The sequence below is a fragment of the Saccopteryx leptura genome, chromosome 3 (genome assembly GCF_036850995.1).
Source record: "Saccopteryx leptura isolate mSacLep1 chromosome 3, mSacLep1_pri_phased_curated, whole genome shotgun sequence".
Lineage (NCBI taxonomy): Eukaryota > Metazoa > Chordata > Mammalia > Chiroptera > Emballonuridae > Saccopteryx > Saccopteryx leptura.
Window position 1 is genome coordinate 272,787,052 of NC_089505.1, and position 22,798 is coordinate 272,809,849.

The window sequence follows — 22,798 nt, forward strand, 5'->3', positions numbered from 1 at the left end:
AACAGGGCGGCTTTCTCTGGTAACTGTGAATATAGAAACTGAGGCGGGCAAAGGGGGTGAATACATCCAGGCCGCGACACAAACGGCCGAACCAGGCTGTGGCACGGAGATCCAAGCCAAGGAAAATCTGATCCTGTGGCAACCCGGGCAATACAAGTTAACACTCGCGCCAAACCCAAACAAAGAAAGACAAGCGGCGCGGACATTTTACCCGGTCTCCTGGTTGGTGCGCAGTTAGTGGGCGAGAGATTTCTTCCTAAGCCCCGGAAGTGGGTGCCCGTGTTGCCCCATGGAGAGGCAGGGTCAGAGGCCTTTCTGTGGGCCGAGGGCAGAGTCTCTGGGCAGCCCCAGCGCCCTGGGAAAGCCACGCACGGGAGGGAGTGAGAACTAATTCCAACGGTGGAGATTTTCCGTACTGGAGGGTGTTTCACTCAGAGGGAAACGCGGCCGGCCTCATATCCTGGTTTGCGCGCGCAGATAAGGAGTGAGCGATTCCTCCGAGTGCCTCGGCAGTGCGCGCCCGTGTTATCGCACAGAGGGGCAGAGTCAGGGGCCTTTGTGTGGGCCAAAGCGGAATCTCGGGCCGCCCCAGCGCTTTGCAAAAGCCGCGCACAGGGACGGAGCGAGACTCAATTCCAACGCTGCAACTTTTCCCTGCGGTTGGGGGTTTCACTCAGAGCGTGAGACTGCTGGCCGGATATCCTGGTCTGCGCGCGCAGCCAGTGAGTGAGAGTTTCCTCCAAGCGCCCCGGAAGTGGGCGCCCGCTTGTGTTACCGGACAGAGTGGCAGAGCCAGAGGTCTTTGAATGGCCGGAAAGCCCGCCTGATTATGCTAGCAGCTCTGACTGACTGAGCCTTACCCAGAGCCCTGTGCTGAGTGGAAATAGAGTGGGGAGTTGCCAGCTCTTTGAGCCTCTTACTATCCAGGCAGAGGCAGCAGCAACACCATAGCTGGATTATCAGGCTACTAATTGAGGAAGGAAAGACTAGGAGAAAGGCTCCAGGAACACGGACTCTCTCACTGTCGGAGCCTATAAATGCTAATAGCCTCGACTGCCAACGAGACTAAAGCACAATACATGACATTGCCATAGAGACTTATCAACTGCAAACCTCCACCTGAGCGTGGCAAAGGGGCAAAACCCGGGGTACAGAGTCACCGACCAGGAAGAGGGAGAGAAAAGAAAAAGCAAGAAGATAACCTCTCAAAATCAAGAATAATCTGCAGACTTTATAACCTATCCCGTTTTATTATATTTGTTCGTTTGTTTCTCTTATCTTCATTCTTGATACTTTTTTTTTCCTCCTCCAATTTGGCCGATTAACTCTCTCCCGGTCTTACTCTCTCCTCTCCTTGAACTACACTACCCATAATGTTACATCTCCCATTATCTTTTCTCTTCTCTTCCTTTCTCTCTATGAGGGTTGCACTTCAAAACCCTTAACTCTCTCTCTCTCTCTCTCCTTTCTTTTTTCTTCTTTTAGTGGTTCCCTCTTTTTTTTTCTCTCTCTCTTTCTTTTCTCCCTCTATATTAGTTTCTTCCTTTCTCCTTTACATCTCCTCTCATTCAAACCTCAATAACAAACAAATTATCTTATCTGGGACTCAAACTTATGTTTGTGGCATTTTGGGGGGTTTTTACTTCACCTTTTTAACTCACTAGCAGTGCTCCCATCCCTGGCTCTCCATATTATCTAGTTCTTGTTCCACTAAATACAATAGTAATTTTTTAATTTGTCCCCCCATTTTTCCGTTTTCCTCTTAATCCTCTCATCATAACTCTTAGACAACCAACACCTAAAAGCAAATCATTTTATTCTTGACCCAAATTTTTTCCTTATTTGCTTTTTGTGGGTCCATACGCTCTTTTTTTTTTTTTTTCTTTTTTCTTTTTTTCTTTTTCTTTTTTTTTTTTTTGCCCCTTTATTACTTTTCCCCAATTCAGGCCCTACATCACAGGCATTGTTTGTTATAATTCACAGTCCACCACAAGATTTTATCAAGAAAGAGGGGAGAGGAGAGGAGAGGAAAAAAGGAGGGGGGGGGATAATTTCCTTTTTTTTATTTATTTATTTTTTTATTTTTTTTAAATTTTTATTTTATTTTATTTTTCTTTATTTCATTATTAATTTTTTTTTAAAAAAAACAACTCTTTTCGATTTTTTTTTATTATTTTTTTAAACTTTTTATTTTTTATTAAATCTCATTAATACTATCAACAAAACCACCCTCAGATGCCATTAAGGAAGAGAAAATCGAATATCATGGATACAAAAGAAAGAGAGGTAACACAGCTAGATGAGGAAAAATCTATGGAGAAAAAATTTAATATATTGGAAACCTTGGAGCTAAATGACAGAGAATTCAAGATAGAAATCCTAAAAATCCTCCGAGATATACAAGAAAACACAGAAAGGCAATTTAGGGAGCTCAGAAAACAACTCAATGAACACAAAGAATATATGTCCAAGGAAATTGAAACTATAAAAACAAATCAAACAGAGATGAAAAACTCAATTCACGAGCTGAAAAACGAAGTAACAAGCTTAGCTAATAGAACAGGTCAGATAGAAGAGAGGATTAGTGAAATAGAAGACAAGCAACTTGAGGCACAACAGAGAGAAGAAGAAAGAGACTCAAAAATTAAAAAAAATGAGATAGCCCTACAAGAATTATCTGACTCCATCAAAAAGAATAACATAAGAATAATAGGTATATCAGAGGGAGAAGAGAGAGAAAATGGAATGGAGAACATACTCAAACAAATAATAGATGAGAACTTCCCAAGCCTGTGGAAAGAACTAAAGCCTCAAGTTCAAGAAGCAAACAGAACTCCAAGTTTTCTTAACCCCAACAAACCTACTCCAAGGCATATCATAATGAAATTGACACAAACCAACAGCAAAGAAAAAATTCTCAAGGCAGCCAGGGAAAAGAAGAATACAACATATAAAGGAAGGCCCATTAGATTATCATCAGATTTCTCAGCAGAAACCCTATAAGCTAGAAGAGAGTGGACCCCAATATTTAAAGTCCTGAAAGAGAGGAACTTTCAGCCACGAATACTATACCCATCAAAGCTATCCTTCAAATATGAAGGAGAAATAAAAACATTCACAGATACAGAAAAGATGAGGGAATTTATCATCAGAAAACCCCCACTCCAGGAATTACTAAAGGGGGTTCTCCAATCAGATACAAAGAACAAAAAAAAAACAGAGCCACAAGTAAAAGCTCCAAGAAGAACACAATAAAACCAAATTTAAACTGTGACAACAACAAAAAGAAAGAGGGGGAGAAGATGGAGATTAACAATAGCAAAGGACGATGGAGTGCAAAAGTACTCACAAAATAGTTACTACAATGAACAGGGTAGGGACCCTTTTCATTATTCAAAGGTAACCACCATTGAAAAAACCACCACAGAAGCACATGAGATAAAAAAGATAGCAACAGTGGAAAGATGTATGGAATACAACCAAATAAAAACAAAAGATAGAAAAACAAAAGAGAAGGATCAAACAAGACACAAAACTAACAGAAAGCAAGATATAAAATGGCAATAGGGAACTCACAAGTATCAATAATTACACTAAATGTAAACGGATTAAACTCACCAATAAAAAGGCACAGAGTAGCAGAATGGATTAAAAAAGAAAATCCAACTGTATGCTGCCTACAGGAAACTCATCTAAGTAACAAGGATAAAAACAAATTCAAAGTGAAAGGCTGGAAAACAATACTCCAAGCAAATAACATCCAAAAAAAAGCAGGTGTAGCAATACTCATATCGGATAATGCTGACTACAAGACAGGAAAAGTACTCAGAGACAAAAATGGCCATTTCATAATGGCTAAGGGGACACTGAATCAAGAAGACATAACAATTCTTAATATATATGCACCAAACCAAGGAGCACCAAAATATATAAGACAGCTACTTATTGATCTTAAAACAAAAACTGACAAAAATACAATCATACTTGGAGACCTCAATACACCGCTGACAGCTCTAGATCGGTCATCCAAACAGAGAATCAACAAAGACATAGTGGCCTTAAACAAAACACTAGAGCACCTGGATATGATAGACATCTACAGGACATTTCATCCCAAAGTGACTGAGTATACATTTTTCTCCAGTGTACATGGATCATTCTCAAGAATTGACCATATGTTGGGCCACAAAAACAACATCAGCAAATTCAGAAAAATTGAAGTTGTACCAAGCATATTTTCTGATCATAAAGCCTTGAAACTAGAATTCAACTGCAAAAAAGAGGAAAAAAATCCCACAAAAATGTGGAAACTAAACAACATACTTTTAAAAAATGAATGGGTCAAAGAAGAAATAAGTGCAGAGATCAAAAAATATATACAGACTAATGAAAATGACAATACGACATATCAGAATCTATGGGATGCAGCAAAAGCAGTGATAAGAGGGAAGTTCATATCACTTCAGGCATATATGAACAAACAAGAGAGAGCCCAAGTGAACCACTTAACTTCCCACCTTAAGGAACTAGAAAAAGAAGAACAAAGACAACCCAAAACCAGCCGAAGAAAGGAGATAATAAAAATCAGAGCAGAAATAAATGAATTAGAGAACAGAAAAACTATAGAAAAAATTAATAGAACAAGGAGCTGGTTCTTTGAAAAGATCAACAAAATTGACAAACCCTTGGCAAGACTTACCAAGGAAAAAAGAGAAAGAACTCATATAAACAAAATCCAAAATGAAAGAGGAGAAATCACCACGGACACTGTAGATATACAAAGAATTATTGTAGAATACTATGAAAAACTTTATGCCACTAAATTCAACAACCTAGAAGAAATGGATAAATTCCTAGAAAAATACAACCTTCCTAGACTGAGTCAAGAAGAAGCAGAAAGCCTAAACAGACCTATCAGTAGAGAAGAAATAGAAAAAACCATTAAAAACCTCCCCAAAAATAAAAGTCCAGGCCCTGACGGCTATATCAGCGAATTTTATCAAACATTCAAAGAAGACTTGGCTCCTATTCTACTCAAAGTCTTCCAAAAAATTGAAGAAGAAGCAATACTTCCAAACACATTTTACGAAGCCAACATAACCCTCATACCAAAACCAGGCAAGGATGGCACAAAAAAAGAAAACTACAGACCAATATCTCTAATGAATACAGATGCTAAAATACTAAACAAAATACTAGCAAATCGAATACAACAACATATTAAAAAAATAATACATCATGATCAAGTGGGATTCATCCCAGAATCTCAAGGATGGTTCAACATACGTAAAACGGTTAATGTAATACACCATATCAACAAAACAAAGAACAAAAACCACATGATCTTATCAATAGACGCAGAAAAGGCTTTCGATAAAATACAACACAATTTTATGTTTAAGACTCTCAACAAAATGGGTATAGAAGGAAAATATCTCAACATGATAAAGGCCATATATGATAAACCATCAGCTAACATCATATTAAATGGCACTAAACTGAAGGCTTTCCCCCTTAAATCAGGAACAAGACAGGGTTGTCCACTCTCTCCACTCTTATTTAATGTGGTACTAGAGGTTCTAGCCAGAGTAATCAGACAAGACAAAGAAATAAAAGGCATCCATATCGGAAAAGAAGAAGTAAAGGTATCACTTTTTGCAGATGATATGATCCTATACATCGAAAACCCCAAAGAATCCACAAAAAGACTACTAGAAACAATAAGCCAATACAGTAAGGTCGCAGGATACAAAATTAACATACAGAAGTCAATAGCCTTTCTATATGCCAACAATGAAACAACTGAGAAGGAACTCAAAAGAATAATCCCCTTCACGATTGCAACAAAAAAAATAAAATACTTAGGAATAAACATAACAAAGAATGTAAAGGACTTATATAATGAAAACTATAAACCATTGTTCAGGGAAATCGAAAAAGATATAATGAGATGGAAGAATATACCTTGTTCTTGGCTAGGAAGAATAAATATAATCAAGATGGCTATATTACCCAAAGCAATATACAAATTTAATGCAATTCCCATCAAACTTCCAATGACATTTTTTAAAGAAATAGAGCAAAAAATCATCAGATTTATATGGAACTATAAAAAACCCCGAATAGCCAAAGCAATCCTAAAGAAAAAGAATGAAGCTGGGGGCATTTCAATACCTGACTTCAAACTCTATTATAGGGCCACGACAATCAAAACAGCATGGTATTGGCAGAAAAATAGACACTCAGACCAATGGAACAGAATAGAAAGTCCAGAAATAAAACCACATATATATAGTCAAATAATTTTTGATAAAGGGGCCAACAACACACAATGGAGAAAAGAAAGCCTCTTCAATAAATGGTGCTGGGAAAACTGGAAAGCCACATGCAAAAGAATGAAACTGGACTACAGTCTCTCCCCCTGTACAAAAATTAACTCAAAATGGATCAAAGATCTAAACATAAGACCTGAAACAATTAAGTACATAGAAGAAGACATAGGTACTCAACTCAGGGACCTGGGTTTTAAAGAGCATTTTATGAATTTGACTCCAATGGCAAGAGAAGTGAAGGCAAAAATTAATGAATGGGACTACATCAGACTAAGAAGTTTTTGCTCAGCAAGAGAAACTGATAACAAAATAAACAGAAAGCCAACTAAATGGGAAATGATTTTTTCAAACGACAGCTCAGATAAGGGCCTAATATCCAAAATATACAAAGAACTCATAAAACTCAACAACAAACAAACAAACAATTCAATAAAAAAATGGGAAGAGGATATGAATAGACACTTCTCCCAGGAAGAAATACAAATGGCCAACAGGTATATGAAAAGATGCTCATCTTCTTTAGCTATTAGAGAAATGCAAATCAAAACGGCAATGAGATACCACCTCACACCTGTTCGATTAGCTGTTATTAGCAAGTCAGGTAACAGCAAATGTTGGAGAGGCTGTGGAGAAAAAGGAACCCTCATACACTGTTGGTGGGAATGTAAAGTAGTACAACCATTATGGAAGAAAATATGGTGGTTCCTCAAAAAACTGAAAATAGAACTACCTTATGACCCAGCAATCCCTCTACTGGGTATATATCCCAAAAACTCAGAAACATTGATACGTAAAGACACATGCAGCCCCATGTTTATTGCAGCATTGTTCACAGTGGCCAGGACATGGAAACAACCAAAAAGCCCATCAATAGATGACTGGATAAAGAAGATGTGGCACATATACACTATGGAATACTACTCAGCCATAAGAAATGATGACATCGGAACATTTACAGCAAAATGGTGGGATCTTGATAACATGATACGAAGCGAAATAAGTAAATCAGAAAAAAACAGGAACTGTATTATTCCATACGTAGGTGGGACATAATAGTGAAACTAAGAGACATTTATAAGAGTGTGGTGGTTACGGGGGGGAGGGGGGAATGGGAGAGGGATAGGGGGTGGGGAGGGGCACAAAGAAAACAAGATAGAAGGTGACAGAGGACAATCTGACTTTGGGTGGTGGGTATGCAACATAATTGAACGACAAGATAACCTGGACTTGTTATCTTTGAATATATGTATCCTGATTTATTGATGTCACCCCATTAAAAAAATAAAATTATATTAAAAAAAAAATTATAAGTGGTAATATTAAGTCATCATGTACAGTTTATTTGAAAGTTAATGCAGGCTTACTGGGGGAACAACAATTTAAACTCCTTATTACGGGCCCTTAAGAACCCAAGTTTTAAAACTAAATCCACTAGGGATAATGTAACTTACTTTACATTTTCTTCACTTAATTTTTCACCATGAATTTTAGTCAAAATTAGTCCATATTCTCCTTAAAGTATCTAAGTACACACTTTTTAAATGGACTCGCCTAACCATGGAATAGGCCTTCAGGATCATATGAAAGCCCAGCCTCAGATAACATCCTAGGACCATCGTCCTCCCTAAGTTCACCCCCTCTTTTGTTTAAATTAGCCCTTCTGAACCTATTTTTTTTTTATTCTGCCCACAAGGCCTGTTTCTTTTACCCAATTTGTTAAATGTAGTTTTAGGCCTACTACCCTTCTAACCACGTGAGAGGATTACAGAGTCTGGTGCTGTTTTATTCTTATATGTCATCATTCTCAAAAATGGAGTTAACTGATCAGCTTCCAAGGATCCAAGAATCCTTGAAATATGTGCAAAATTCTGGATATAAAAATATTTTTCAGGAGGAAAGGCTCTATGGCTTTCAGTAATTCTTCGTAGAATCCCCAACACAGAAAGGTTTGTAACTGTGTTTTTTCCATCCTCGAATAACCAAATGCATCTGGGGCATACTACTCATATCTTATTTTTATTTTGAGATGTTTTGTTTCTTTTTAGCAAATATGTTACAAGTGTAAGTTTATCAGTTTTAATTAGAAGGGTTATATTATCTTGGTTGTACTGACAGTTTTTGTGTACTGGAACTATAGATTTTGGCAATTTGAGTAATTTTCTTATAAATCACAAATATGAAGGAAAGTCAAGAGCTTTCAGAGAGGGTCATTAACCTCACTTCACATGATAACATTAACACCTCCTAAACAGGAGAAGCCCTAAATTTCTCAGAAATCCTTAGGCCCTTATTCTCAGCTTCATTCTGCTTCCTAGAATTTTTCATCTCAAATCCTAATGCTTAATCAAATATTATCTTTCATTTCCATTCAACTCTTATTTTTCTATGTGCCTTTTCAACTAAACTATAAACTGTCAGGGAACAGAGACACTTTAAATTTTTATTTCCTTTCTCCCTCAGGGATTTGCAAATGCAACAGCAAGTAGACAATCAATAAATCCCCAGTAAATGAATAAACTCAATTCTGTAGTCAGAAATATATCCTCATCCCTAATCTATTCTAGGCTTATAAAATAAGCCTTCTTCCTTAGTGGGGAAAGAGAGATCATTATTTTTGTTTTCTTGATAGTCAACATTGTAGGCTAGATGCCTTTGAAACTCATTTGAAAGTCAACTAAGTATATTGCAACTTCTTTCTCATGAAGGTCTTACATAAACACTGTTGACAGTGGTTTTCGACCTGTTTTCCACTCCCAGCACATGTGAGGGATGTTTGGTGATTCCACCAGTAGCAGTGGTTCACTACTGCTCTCAGGAGGGATGGGGGATGGGTGTGGGAGTGGAGGGAAGAGCCAGGGCATTAGAAGCCCTATGGGTGATTCTGATTTGTCCTTATGGAAATGAGTCCATTCTCCCCCATTCCTTCCATAGCAAGCAGAGAAATACTAAATTAGAACCACCAGGAAGAGAAGAGAATTAGTCCAATGGAACAAATTTTGCAACTGCAGAAACTGAATTTTATAAAATCACAATGGACAATAGGCACTTAGTAATTAAGAATTATAACAGTGTAAGGAATCACTTGCAAAGACTCTTACCTAAAGGCTTTACAATAACCTTTGTATACCCCACTGGAACTCTATGCCACCTACAAGTAAGAATAAGCTAAACTTATAGTTGATTAATTTCTTTTTTCGAGGTCTATGTCTTTTTATACATATTTTTCTCTTCTAAAATACCTGCAAGTGTGATTGATAGGTACGGCAAGAAACAGATTTGGGGATTGGACTTTACTGAATGAAGTAAGTTAAGTACATAACTTCAATGAAGTAGAGCAGGGAAGACATGATGAGCTTTATGTTCAAAGCAAAAGACGGATGATAATCTTAAAGTAATATACTAAAGCTAACACTTTAGAGGCATCTGTTAGCAACACTCCCAAAGGGGTGTAATCAGAATAATCTAGAACATGGGAAATTCTACAGGACAAATGACCCCATTACTTTCACAAGTGATTGGCAAGAAAATAAAAAAGGGAGGAGGGGGAAACCTAAGTTTAAGAGATTCAAAAAATATTAGCTAAATGCAATGTGTAAACTCTAATTTGATTATCCTTTTTCATAAACAAGAAGGAGGGAAACTTGATGCCTTTGAATACGTGACAATATTAAGATAAAAATATTTTAGATGTATTATTGATATACAATTTCTGGGTGAAAGTATTTAAGGATGAAACGATACCTTGTATTTGATGTGATATAATCTAGTGAGGAGAGAGTGGTAAATGGAGGTATAAGTGACATAAGATCAGCATGATTTATTTTTTGTTTTTGCCATTTTCCCAAGATTAAACGATTATTTTAAAAGCACATTACATTGTATCAAAATCAACATTCTCTCCCATAATTCTGTGATCTGGGACTATGCAGATGTCACTACCTGCCCCATATTTTCAAATTACCATTCTCAGGTCACACCAATAAGTCCTCCCAAAGGGAACCTTCCAGAAAAACAAGCTATTTCCTCAGCTCACTTGCTCTCTTTTTGTAACCTGCCCCAGCAATCTATCCAAGAAGTATATACCGGGGAGTAAGGTGGGCACCCACCAGCAAGCCCACAGTTGTTGACAGCCATAAGGTCAGAGACAAGCACAAAAGGATACGTCAAACACTGGCAGAGAAAATCCTGTGATAGCTTGGGAGTAACTCTCCATTCCACTCATGGTGGAAACCTCACTGTCCAGTGCATGGGCATTAATGAGGTAGGCCAGTGAGTATGGAGCCACAAAGAAATGATGTCACCTAGGAGGCAAGGAATAAGACCGGCAAAGAAATCCTAGTATGCCTCCTTCCCAATAGCTGGTTACTATGGAGTCATAAAGCCCACAGTTCTTGGATTTTCTGCCAATGAATTGTACCATGGTTCTCAGAGTGATCACAGGAAAGGGGTGTGTGACTAGGGTAGCAGCAGAATGAGCCATTATTTCTCATGTTGTGTCTTTGATAACTCTGTCGAAGAAAGGTAAGACTTCGTTCTGTACATTTCCAAGTCCTAACAACTCAACCTTGTCAGATTCCTGGTAATGCTGTAAAACTTTATCATGGACCATAGTCCCAAGAACTCCTGAACACCGTTTTTGGAGTTAAGCCTGTGAACAACCCACACTTCCCATCCACACTTGCAATGTACTGAGCCTAACAAAAAAGATAAAGAGGGTGACATACCTGCCACCCAAAAATATCTCATCCTTTTGTTAGAGGAAGAGATTCATATCCCACCTGGATGAGCACCTTCACATACATGAGTGGTTGGGACAAGATGGAGACAACCAAGCCCAGTAGCACCTGATTGGCACATCCGCCATGATGGCACCAACACATGGCCCAAGATTAGTACACTTTGATTATTAAAGTGGGTGATGGTATACTGGGGTCATATTACTGTCATTACTTTTGTGAGTGTTTTAAATGTTTCATAATAAAAAAGTTGTTAAAATAAAAAATAAATGTTAAGCATATATATATATCATATATATATAGTACTATAATTTGGACAAAAAGAGGATAAAAATTCAGAATATTTTCAAATTTATAATTACTTACATATGCACAAATACAGACTTCATTTAAAATGCCAATTAGGTATCTAATTGCATCAATTATACATTTCTGCTTTTAAATCACTATAGCCAAGAATTTTCCTATTTTTGTGCTCATTATAGTACATAAAACACCACATTTCACTGTAAAAAGTATCAATATTTCATAGTATTTTCTGTTCTTTCAATACATTATAGGTAGAATTGACCAAAAAACAGAAAATATCTTTTTCCTGTAAATAATTAGGGCTTCAATGTTCATGGCTAGAACCCATAGTATATGTAAATATGATACATGCAAGAGCAAATTAGCATTCAGTTAAGAAATAAACACAGGTACTGCTACTCTCTAAAATATTTTTAAAGTTTCATATATCAACCTTCCTTCTCAAAAATAGCTTCCCAAAGAAAAAAATAGATATTTTGCTACCATTTCCTCTGTGAATTAAACCTTTTTATCTTATTGAAGATGATGGAAAACATGAGGAAAATGTTCTTAAGAGTTAGAATGATCTCATCAGCATTACTGGGGTATTCTGAATATAATCAAAGAGATAAATGGAAATAAAAAAATATTCTTTGACAGATGAGCCTGCCATGTCATGCGAATTTGCAGCCTGTCTGCACAGAATGACTTTCCTATTGAGGTAAAATGTTCCCTCTGACGATAAAGGAACCAAAATACCTTTTTAAAACCTCAGAACTGTTATAAGAACAGTAAGAGGTGCTGTATGACACATCGCAATTATGAGCTACTAATACTGACAAACAATTCAGAATCTATATAAGCAGGCTGAGCTTCGACAAAAACTTCAAGATGGTCACAAAAAATGAAAGGGAAAAAAATCACTGCCTAGAAACAGCTGCACTAAACTACTGACGATAAACTGTAGGAGACCAGTCTCAGAGTTGTCTTGAGGAGGTCATATTAAGAAGCATGTAATTCATTCCACTTTTATTAAATAATTGAAATTCTGTAACAGCACTTTATTTATATTCTAAAAGGGTAGATAATTGAACTGGATGACCTCCAAGGCAATGAATGGTGCCCAGATTTTTGTAATTTCCTGAATGATACAACTTTGTTTTTAATTTTGGGGGCTCCAACTTGCTAAGTAAGAACAATATAAAAACAGTAACAATAGAGACCTATGATCACTACCATTTAAAAATGACATTTCAATAATAAAAAACTAGTTTTATTTAGCTTTATGACAAACTCACCATGTCATTGTCCTCTTTCTCATTTCACTATTGATGGGCTGAAGTGCTATCACAGACTGCCTGTCATAGGCTTGTTCCAGTCTGTGGATTAGCTTTGGATACTATTACTTTACAAAGTCTCTTCCAGCATTGAGTGGGAATCATGGAGGCTAAGATCTTTTGACTCTTTAAATGATAAGCTGATCTTTTAGGTTATTTAAATGGAAAAGGATATTTGTCATTTTGAGAGGCAATTTCTTTAGCCAATCTCTTTCTCTGAATGATCATGTATTATCATCCAATTTCCTTACCAGCTGTTTTCCTTTCCAAATCACTTTACGAAAATAGGTATTTTAGACACATAGTTTATTGTTGACTAATATTTTAATTTTTTGTCGTTTTTGTGTTTTCTCAAATTTATTTGTTGGCTAATATTATAGAAGCTAGTTTAAAAGTCCAGATTTTTTTAAAATAGTAGCTAGTTGATCTTAAAAGTCCAGATTTTTAAAAAATAATAGCTAGTTGATTTTATATTTGAAATGGTAGGTCCAAACACAGAAAAATGGATGATCCTTAAGTAGTTCATTTTGAATAATATTCATGGAAACTATTTAGTTGAGTGTATCCTCAAATTATTCAAACAACAAATTATTCAAAGAAATTTACTTCCTTTGATTTTATTTTTTGTGTGTGGAGAGGTGAGAAGCATCCACATGTAATTGCGTCACTTTAGTTGTTCTCTGATTGCTTCTCATATGTGCCCTGACCAGGGGGCTCCACCCGAGCCAGTGACCCCGTGCTCAAGCTAGTGACCTTGGGCTTCAAGCCAGTGACCTTAGGGCTCAAGCCAGTGACCATGAGGTCATGTTGATAATACCATGCTCAAGCTGGTTGCCCTGGGCTCAAGCTGGTGAGCCCATGCTTAAACTGGATTAGCCCAGCTCAAGCTGGCGACCTGGAAGTTTTGAACCTTGGTACCTCAGGGTCTCAGGTTGACATTCTATTTACTGCATCACCACTGGTCAGGTTTCTTTGATATTTTTTGATTGAAAGGAAAATTTGTATATAAATTATTATAATTCTGTCAATAGAATTTAGAGCTATTAAAATACTTTAAAGAAGCTCTATGCATAAAGGTAGCTATTTTCTTTCATTAGTATCATAATATCTTAAGAACCTCTACATACAAGGCTCTACTCTGTCAGAACTCACTCTCATGTTAGGGAATTAGGACAAGCAAGATGTGTGATCTTAGAAGAAAAAATGAATATCTCAAGAGTTCTCAATCACTGACCTCAGATGAGTCATCTCATCTTTCTGTGTCTTAGTTGCCTTAGGTTGTTAAAATAAATAACTTCTAAGCTTCCTTTTCAGTTATGACCTTTTGAGTCCTAAAATTCTGAAGGGTAGTGCCTAAACAAACACAGCCACAAACACCTTAGGAAACTACACTTTTCCAATGATAGACCAATATGAAGTGGTCTCGTTACTTTATATACATGTAATTGTATTCCTGTGTGTGTAAGTGAATTATATGTAGATGAAGACATTACCCAGCATGATTCCATCCACTTATACCACCAATATTGATTGTAAATAACCTATACCTATTTCCAAAACAAACCTTACCCCTCAAGAAAGATTTGCTACCATCATGTATATTCAAGAGAATGTGCTTCAGTTTGAAAAGGCCATAACAAAAATGCTTTGAGTGATAGCAGCAGAGTTATGCTGAGATAATAAGTATGAAGAGGGCAACATACATTATGTATAATATATTTGCATATGAGAACTAGTCATTTCTCAACTTTGAGTTCCTCTAACTGAAATTCACTCTCAATCATGGCTTCTTCATCCTCAAGAGTTTTAGACTCCCTATATCATAAATAATTAAGAAAGGAACAAATTGAGGGATAGAATATGAAAAAGGAAATAAAGTAGAGGAAAACAGAATTATTACCATGAATGTCCTGGGAGAAGAACAGGAAACAGAAAAAGTACACAAAGGCCTTGGCATTGCACTCTCTTGTCTTCCAGGTTGGGAAAGCTGACTCTATCAGGGACTGACTGCACTCAGTTTGTAACTAAGCCAGTGTCCCACATACTGAAATGAGGGAAAGCACTCATTCATGCTGCTTAAGTAAAGTGAGCCATAAATAACTTATTTGGTTCATTTTCTCTGTCTCTGGCACCATGGTAGATTTGCTGGAGGATCGACAATCACACTTCAGAAGAAAGAAAACTTTTCATGTGCGCATCCTCTGCACCAAAAGCAAAACGAACCTTTAAGCACAGAGCTGAAATAGAGGATGACAGAGAACCTTCAAAGTTTACAGCTTTAATTCTTCAGAATCTCATGATAACTAATTTAATATATAGAGTGCTGAAATTAATATTTTATTTTAGTGAATGTAAAAAAACATTTTTAGATGAGGTTTTCTATGTCTGCCTGTGCCCACAAAATCTCCCAAACATATTTCCTCCAATATGTTGTAAATCTTCCAACTTTAAATTCATGGGGTTTGCAGATATAAAAGAGTTTCTGAATTTGAGAACTTGGTTGTTTCCCTTCTTGTCACACCGTGTGCTGTAAAAGATGGTCAGAAATAAATATGTGGTAGTGAAACAAGCACTTTAGTTACCCCTTTATGGGTTCCGTCGGCAAATATTTCAGCAGAAAGGTATTGTGCTCATGATAAGTAGGAAGGTATCTTCTAACCATAAATTTTTTTGAAGAGTTCAAATTAAAATAAATTTCAATGATTTTATATATAATGGTTCTATATATAAATGATTCTATATATAAATCTATACACTTTTCCTTATTTATCCAAACTGTACCTTTAGAATTCCATTTGCAGGTATCTTTAAGCTCACTGAGTAGACACCATGAGCCAAGCTCATCCTCTTGAGTTAAAAAAAAATGTATGGGCCCTGGCCAGTTGGTTCAGTGGTCAAGCATCAGCCTGGCATGTGGAAGTCCCAGGTTCAATTCCCAGCCAGGGCACACGGGAGAAGCGCCCATCTGCTTCTCCACCCTTCCCCCTCTCCTTTCTCCCTATCTCTCTTCTCCTCCCGCAACCAGGGATCCCTTGGAGCCAAGTTGGCATGGGCGTTGAGGATGGCTCTGTGGCCTCTTCCTCAGGCACTAGCATGGCTCCAGTTGCAATGAAGCAAGGCCCCAGATGGGCAGAGCATCGCCCCCTGGTGGGCATGCCGGGTAGATCCCGGTCAAGCACATGCACGAGTCTGTGTCTCTGCCTCCCCGCTTCTCACTGAGGAAAACTACAAAAAATAAAATTAAAATGTATGGACAGGAAGTTATCATTAGAATTAAATGATGGCAGACATGTCCAAGGAATATTTTGTGGATTTGATCCCTTTATTAATCTTGTGATAGATGAATGTGTAGAGATGGCAACTAGTGGGCAGCAGAACACTACTGGAATGGTGGTAATATGAGGAAACAATATCACCATGTTAGAAGACTTGGACTGAGTATAGAAAATGGCTGTGCTCAGCACAGAAGTCAACTGTTTCCACGTGTCCCCTCTCCGCAGCACCTGTTTACAATATAAAAATTGGTTGTGTACATTTCCATATTGAACTCTTTTGTTAAACTTTTATAATAACAAAACAAATTTTACCTCTAGTCCATGGCTTAAATCAGGGGTCCCCAAACTACGGCCCGCGGGCCACATGCGGCCCCCTGAGGCCATTTATCTGGCCCCCGCCGCACTTCCGGAAGGGGCACCTCTTTCATTGGTGGTCAGTGAGAGGAGCATAGTTCCCATTGAAATATTGGTCAGTTTGTTGATTTAAATTTACTTGTTCTTTATTTTAAATATTGTATTTGTTCCAGTTTTGTTTTTTTACTTTAAAATAAGATATGTGCAGTGTGCATAGGGATTTGTTCATAGTGTTTTTTTTTATAGATTGGCCTTCCAACGGTCTGAAGGACAGTGAACTGGCCCCCTGTGTAAAAAGTTTGGGGACCCCTGGCTTAAATCAAGTCCCACCTCCTTAGCAAAATCCCCTAGTCTAGAGAACTTTAACAAGGCCCTTTTCTGAAATATAATGGTAGTCACTAGATAATTATTTACTGGATATTTACTAGATGCCAAGTAATTAACCCAGACCCTCTTCCAAAAATGGGGAAGAGGTAAGTAATTTGACAACCATACAAGCTCTGATAATTCAATCTATTTTATAAGTAACGTTCATGTTATCTTCCCAATTAGATTATAACTTCCTGGAGAACAAAGACAATGTCTTGTATTTCTTTTGTATCATTCTTGATGCCTAACTCAATATATTCAATAAAACAAATGCAGTTAGTATCTCAAAATGTTATTCTGAACTAAAATGACTTTAAACAGAAAGAATACAAAGAGAAACCATGGGAAGAAAAATATTTTAAATAATTAATGAAGGTGATTTGGCTATATGTATGTCTGACTTTATATAAAGTAACTCCAGTTCTAGTGGTTTAATGAGAGGGACCACCTCACTCCAGATGACTCAGCAGCACTTCCAGATGACCGGCCGCATGGACAACCTCGACGAGGACAAGCACAAAAACTGCCCGGCCGAGCTCAACCTATACTGCTGACCTACAAAACCACTAGTAAATAAAATGTTTCCTGTTGGTAAGCCACTACATTTTGGGTTATTTGGTTGTGTGTAATACAAAGCTGATTCTGTTACACTAATAAATATTATTTTTTCCCCAATAGATTAGAAAACTATTTAAAAGTAAATAATTTTTTAAAATTCAGGTTAGGCACATAAGAAAATATTGAACTCTGGTTAATATGCTTAAGTATTTGAAGGGGGAGAAATATACTAATGTCTCCAACTTAGTTTGAAATACATAAAAAACCAGAACGGATTAATAGGCAGAGAGATGGCTAGTTCAACTGATATGTGATAAGCAAGTGTAATAAAATGTTGTAGAATTTAAGTGGTGAGTCTGTGTGTGTCACTTTAAAATTATTTCAACATTTTTGTAGGTTTTCTTAATAAAAATGTTAGAAAAACAGTTTGGGTTAGATGGTGCATTCATACTGTGAAATATTATATAGTCATTAAAAATAATAGAAGATGATCAGAATTGACTGGAAAATCTCTTAAAAGCAAAGTAAAAAATAATATGTGCAGTATATCCATTTTTGCAAAACAAAAATTAAAACATACAGATAATAGAGAAAGAAAAGAACATGCTAAATTATTGCCTCTGGACATGTAATAACTCTTTTTTCTGTGTCAGTCATAGTTTCCTGTTTGTAAACATGTTTTGTTTTAATACTATTAACTAAGTCAACACTTACTGTGGTCCCCACTGAAGACACCCCAGGTTCACCATCTGGGAAGGGACAGGAACACACACATCAGCTTTATGCCTTGTGTGCATGTTACGTCCTGCACTACCGCTACCTCTTAGAGGACTTGGGGTGATAAATATTTTATTTCCTTTTAACATTGTGTGTTTTCCAAACTGTCCTACTTAATTAGGAAAAATAAAAAAGTAAGAGAATAAAGAAAATGTTTAATAATAAGTTTAAATCCTCTCATTTTTAAAATAACTTAAAAAAACAAAGGTGTTCAATGTTTTAGAGTAAGAGAAAATGAAACAGGGAGAAAGGAGTTTAGAAAATAATAAGGAAGAGTTTGTTTAGCTATACGGAAGTATTTGATACAAAAAGTAACTACATGGTAGGACAGAGACTATAGCTTCCCTCTTTCTGGAAATGTAGTTGCTAAGAAAGGAAACTATGTTAGAGACCTCTTGAGATCTCTTCCAGCTTCATTGTAGTTTTTTTCTTCTGTTTTTTAAGTAATGGCATAGTTAACATAGTCAAAGATAGCCAGCTCTTAAAATTAATTTGGAGACATTATTCTCTCCCTAAATTTAGACTATGACAGAATCCTATTAATTGGAAGCAGAAAAGAGTAACAACTAAAGAGGCTGAGGGACTCTAATCCACAGAGTCAGCTAATTGTTGGTCAGACCTTACATAAATTCCTGAGTCCTTTTAACATTGGGGTAGTTTTAATCCTCATCTGATAGAAAATAAAAACAAAAGATATCCTAGAAGACACCCTAAAGCTCTCTAAAGAAATTGTGAATATTACTTTTGAGACCAAAAAATCTATGGGAATAACAAATCATTATCATTCTACAACCTATGGAGAGTTTGCTTACGTGCATTCATGCGTGTGCACCTGAAAAACAGCAAGAAAAATTTGCTCAAGTTAAATTTCCTAAATGTGAAAGTTCAAAACACTAGGGGAGAAAAGGATTCCATGCATCGGCTCATGATGGTGGGGTGTGTAGTGGAAGTGACACTGGGGACAAAACACTGTGAACAATTTTAAACTCAACCTGAAAAAGGATCAGTAACTATTTCATTTCATTCAATGATAAATATAAATTTCAGGATGTGGGAATAAGTAACAGTCTTGCTAACAGAAAGTCTTCAACCAACATAGATTCTTGGTGAAGTAAAACCAGGTTAAATTAAGAACCTTGAACATTTTCCGTGACTTTTATTCATAAATCACCAGATAACCATTAGTTATTCAAAATCCATTAAGTACCAAGTTATTTTTAAAGAAAATTCGTAAAATTTTCATACTGAAATTAATTTCTTCTTAGCTCCTTAAAGCAAATAGAAAAAAAAGGAGTAACATACAAATGGTTTTTATCGACCTTACTAAGGTTTCAACTACACCGTTAACATATACTCTTTCTCAACTCAACATAAGCTCGGTTATTACACTAGACACTTTAGAACCTTGATTGAAAAATAAGACCAAAGATGTGTTTGGAATCTATGCCCCAGATTCCCATTTCTGAGATTCTTTTAAAAAATCTATGGCTTCTTTTATTTAATAAAAATTTACATAGATTGATCTTTAAATTTTAAGAAATGATTCTGACAAATTACTTTTCATTTCCACAGAAGATAATGGCCCTATTAAACGAAATAATAATAGGGCATGAATTAAATGGGCTCTAAAAGAATATGATATTGATGTATCTACATTTTCCAGCTCATTCATTGAAAGGATTAGCTGTAACCAGTGCAGTAGCTATAAAATGTTGAGAGAGATTGGTTCCTAAAACCTGCCAGATGGTCAGAAGAAAATATCTTACAATAGTGTTATTGGAGCCCTTCAGACAAGGACAGATATAATCTAGCTTTGAAAGCTGTCAGGTATTCTGAAGTGTTACTTTCTGTTTGTAAATAAACTATGAGTTTTTGTCACATGTTTGAGAAATGAACAGCAGACATTTCTAACAAAGTCCCAAAGCGTCTCATAGCTAGGTAATTCTCACAAGTTATAAGTTTTTCCATTCCATCTTAAGTCTTAGCTAATTGTTTAGTAAACAGTAGTCAAGAACGCACGTGGATCAGGATCCACAGAAAATATGGGATTTTACTCTCTATGCTGCTAATAGATTTATAATTGATCAAAATTTAAAAGACATGCTAAATGGGTGAGCCCTACCCAGATAAAATGCATATATTTTCTTAGGTAATTATGGCTTTTTACCGACATGTGCAATTACTTAATCTCATCATGCAATGCCAGTTAGTAACTTGCAAATATATGAGGTTTGGCCTATGAACTGAACACCTGTGATAGAATGTAACTCTTTTGAATGTAATATTTTGAAAACATGACTTCATCTGTTTCTTCTTTTTGTTTTATTATATCCACTCGCCACCACTTCACCACCCAGAGCCTTTAGCAAATAAGTTTCTAAGACCAAACCTGAAGGAATTCCGATTTTGAGGGTCCCAAGCTTGCTGCCCATTAGATTCTTCTCAGCTAAAATTCCATTTGGTATATAATTTTCTCCTTTATATCATTATATTTCTATTTTGTGCAAACATTCTATATAAGTTTCACAGATTAAAATGTACTATATGATTAAGTTATACTTATCAGGTAGTTCATTAGTGATTCATTGAAGAGGACAATGCTAATTCCAGCAGGAAGTAACAGAAGTTAAAATATATATATCAAAATGTTGAATAAAACCTGTCAGCCAATTCCACAAGGAAACTGGACCTTCATTTTTTTCTCCCATATCCTTTCATAATTTATTTTAGCATAACTTGGCTTTTGTCATTCAGAAACTAAGAGTTAAAATGAACAGAAGGTAGGCAGGGGTTCACAGGATTCATGGAGAGAATTCAGGTGGTCCATGGACTTAGAAAAAACTAATATCTGTTATTTTTACTAAAAGAACAGAAATTTAGCATTTCCTTCAATTACAAATGTAGGTTATGAACAATGATATTTTCATGTAACATTATAGTTGTTGCAGTTATTTCAAAATGCCACTTAGTAGCACAGTCTCAATAAAAAATTATAATAGTTATTAGAGCTGCAACTAGATGTTATTTTATTTTATTAATAACAAAGCAAATATATTACTATATCACAATTGTGTCTTAAACATATTTTGATAACTGTATTTCAGTGTAATTGGTTTCTTTTATATTCCTATAGTTTTATTAATATATTTGAAAAATTATTTTGAGAAAAAGTCAATAAGCATCACCAGATACAAAAGGGGCCATGGCATTTTATAAAAAGGTTTAAGAACCTCTGAACTAGAGGGATTATAATATACTGTATATACTTACACACCATCTACCACATAATATTATGTTTCTATTTTTTTCTGGAACATAAATTAGGATTAACAAAATGCCCATAAAGTGCATGGTTCCTATATGAAGTAGTGATTTCACTGGCAGCTGAGTAGCATTGATTATAGATTCACTGCAAAAAATTATGGACATTAGACTTTTAAAATAATTCTATATTTAGTTAACCAAATAGAGGTATGTAGGTAGTGAATGGAAATCTATTTTTTAAAAATTAGTACCATCTTCCTAGGATGAGAATTTAGTTACAAATATAGTTAACTGATCTGTATAAAAGTTGGATCTTTGGGAAAATAGTCACACCACAGTTCATCAAATATGTTACAGATAAATCAATTAGTCAATTAACATAACTTAGGGAATTGCCACTATTGACACCCCCAAACAGAGAGCTGTTCTCCAAAAAAGAAAAATACTAATTTGAATCAAATGCATACTAAACAATCTCTATGGTGACTTTTATAGGGGAAATTTCACAATTATTGAAAAGAACTTGAATCATTTCAAACATTAATGAAGATATAATCAGTAACATGGGATAATTCATTTTTCTTATAAAATTTTTTTTTAAAAGTTTGCTTTTGTGGCAGAATTAGGTAAATATTCAACTTTCTAAAGGCTATGAATTAGAAAAGAATCTATATGCATGATTCTAATTACCAAGTAAACTTGGGACTTGTTTCTAGGTAGTGTTCCACAGTTCTGCAATGAAGGTCTTCGAGGATCCAAGCACAGTTCAAAGCTGAAATTCAGAGGCTGATCATGAATGACCCTGTTGCCTCTTGAGACTGACACTTTCCTGGCTGCTTGATGACTGGACTGGACTTTAAGAGGTCATACTTTATCAAATCAGTGGCTCTAAAAATATAGACATACAACAGAATCAGATGGGGATTTTGGTACAAATTTCTCTTCTCTTCCTTCTTCTCTCCTTCTCTCCCTCCTTCCTTCCTTCCTTCCTTCCCTCCTTCCTTCCTTCCTTCCTTCCTTCCTTCCTTCCTTCCTTCCTTCCTTCCTTCCCTTCCTCCCTCCTTCCTTCCTTCCTTCCTTCCTTCCTTCCTTCCTTCCTTCCTTCCTTCCTTCCTTCCCTTCCTCCCTCCCTCCCTCCCTCCCTCCTTCCTTCCTTCCTTCCTTCCTTCCAATTTCTCTTCTCTTCCTTCTTCTCTCCTTCTCTCCTTCCTTCCTTCCTTCCAATTTCTCTTCTCTTCCTTCTTCTCTCCTTCCTTCCTTCCTTCAAATTTCTCTTCTCTTCCTTCTTCTCTCCTTCTCTCCTTCCTTCCTTCCTTCAAATTTCTCTTCTCTTCTTTCTTCTCTCCTTCCTTCCTTCCTTCCTTCCTTCCTTCCTTCCTTCCTTCCTTCCTTCCTTCCCTCCCTCCCTTCCTCCCTCCCTCCATCCAGATTTCTGAATTCACCCACAGATTGAAATTAATTAGACCAAGCTTGCTTCACTGGTGAATGTTACCAAACAATAAGAAAGA

General features: G+C 36.3%; 2 protein-coding genes and 1 pseudogene across 2 annotated transcripts in view; 1 reads left to right on the forward strand and 2 right to left on the reverse strand.

The window, feature by feature from the left end:
* The window catches only part of CAMKMT (calmodulin-lysine N-methyltransferase), a 373,939-nt gene that overhangs the window by 128,717 nt on the left and 222,424 nt on the right, over positions 1–22,798 (reverse strand). The gene's annotated exons all lie outside the window — the stretch shown is intronic.
* On the reverse strand, positions 10,285–10,963 carry LOC136397930 (mitochondrial carrier homolog 2-like; annotated as a pseudogene).
* LOC136400943 (small nuclear ribonucleoprotein G-like) lies at positions 15,523–16,095 on the forward strand. Its single transcript, XM_066378370.1, has 2 exons — positions 15,523–15,551; positions 15,936–16,095. The coding sequence occupies exons 1-2, from the start codon at positions 15,523–15,525 to the stop codon at positions 16,093–16,095; spliced, it is 189 nt and encodes a 62-aa protein (XP_066234467.1).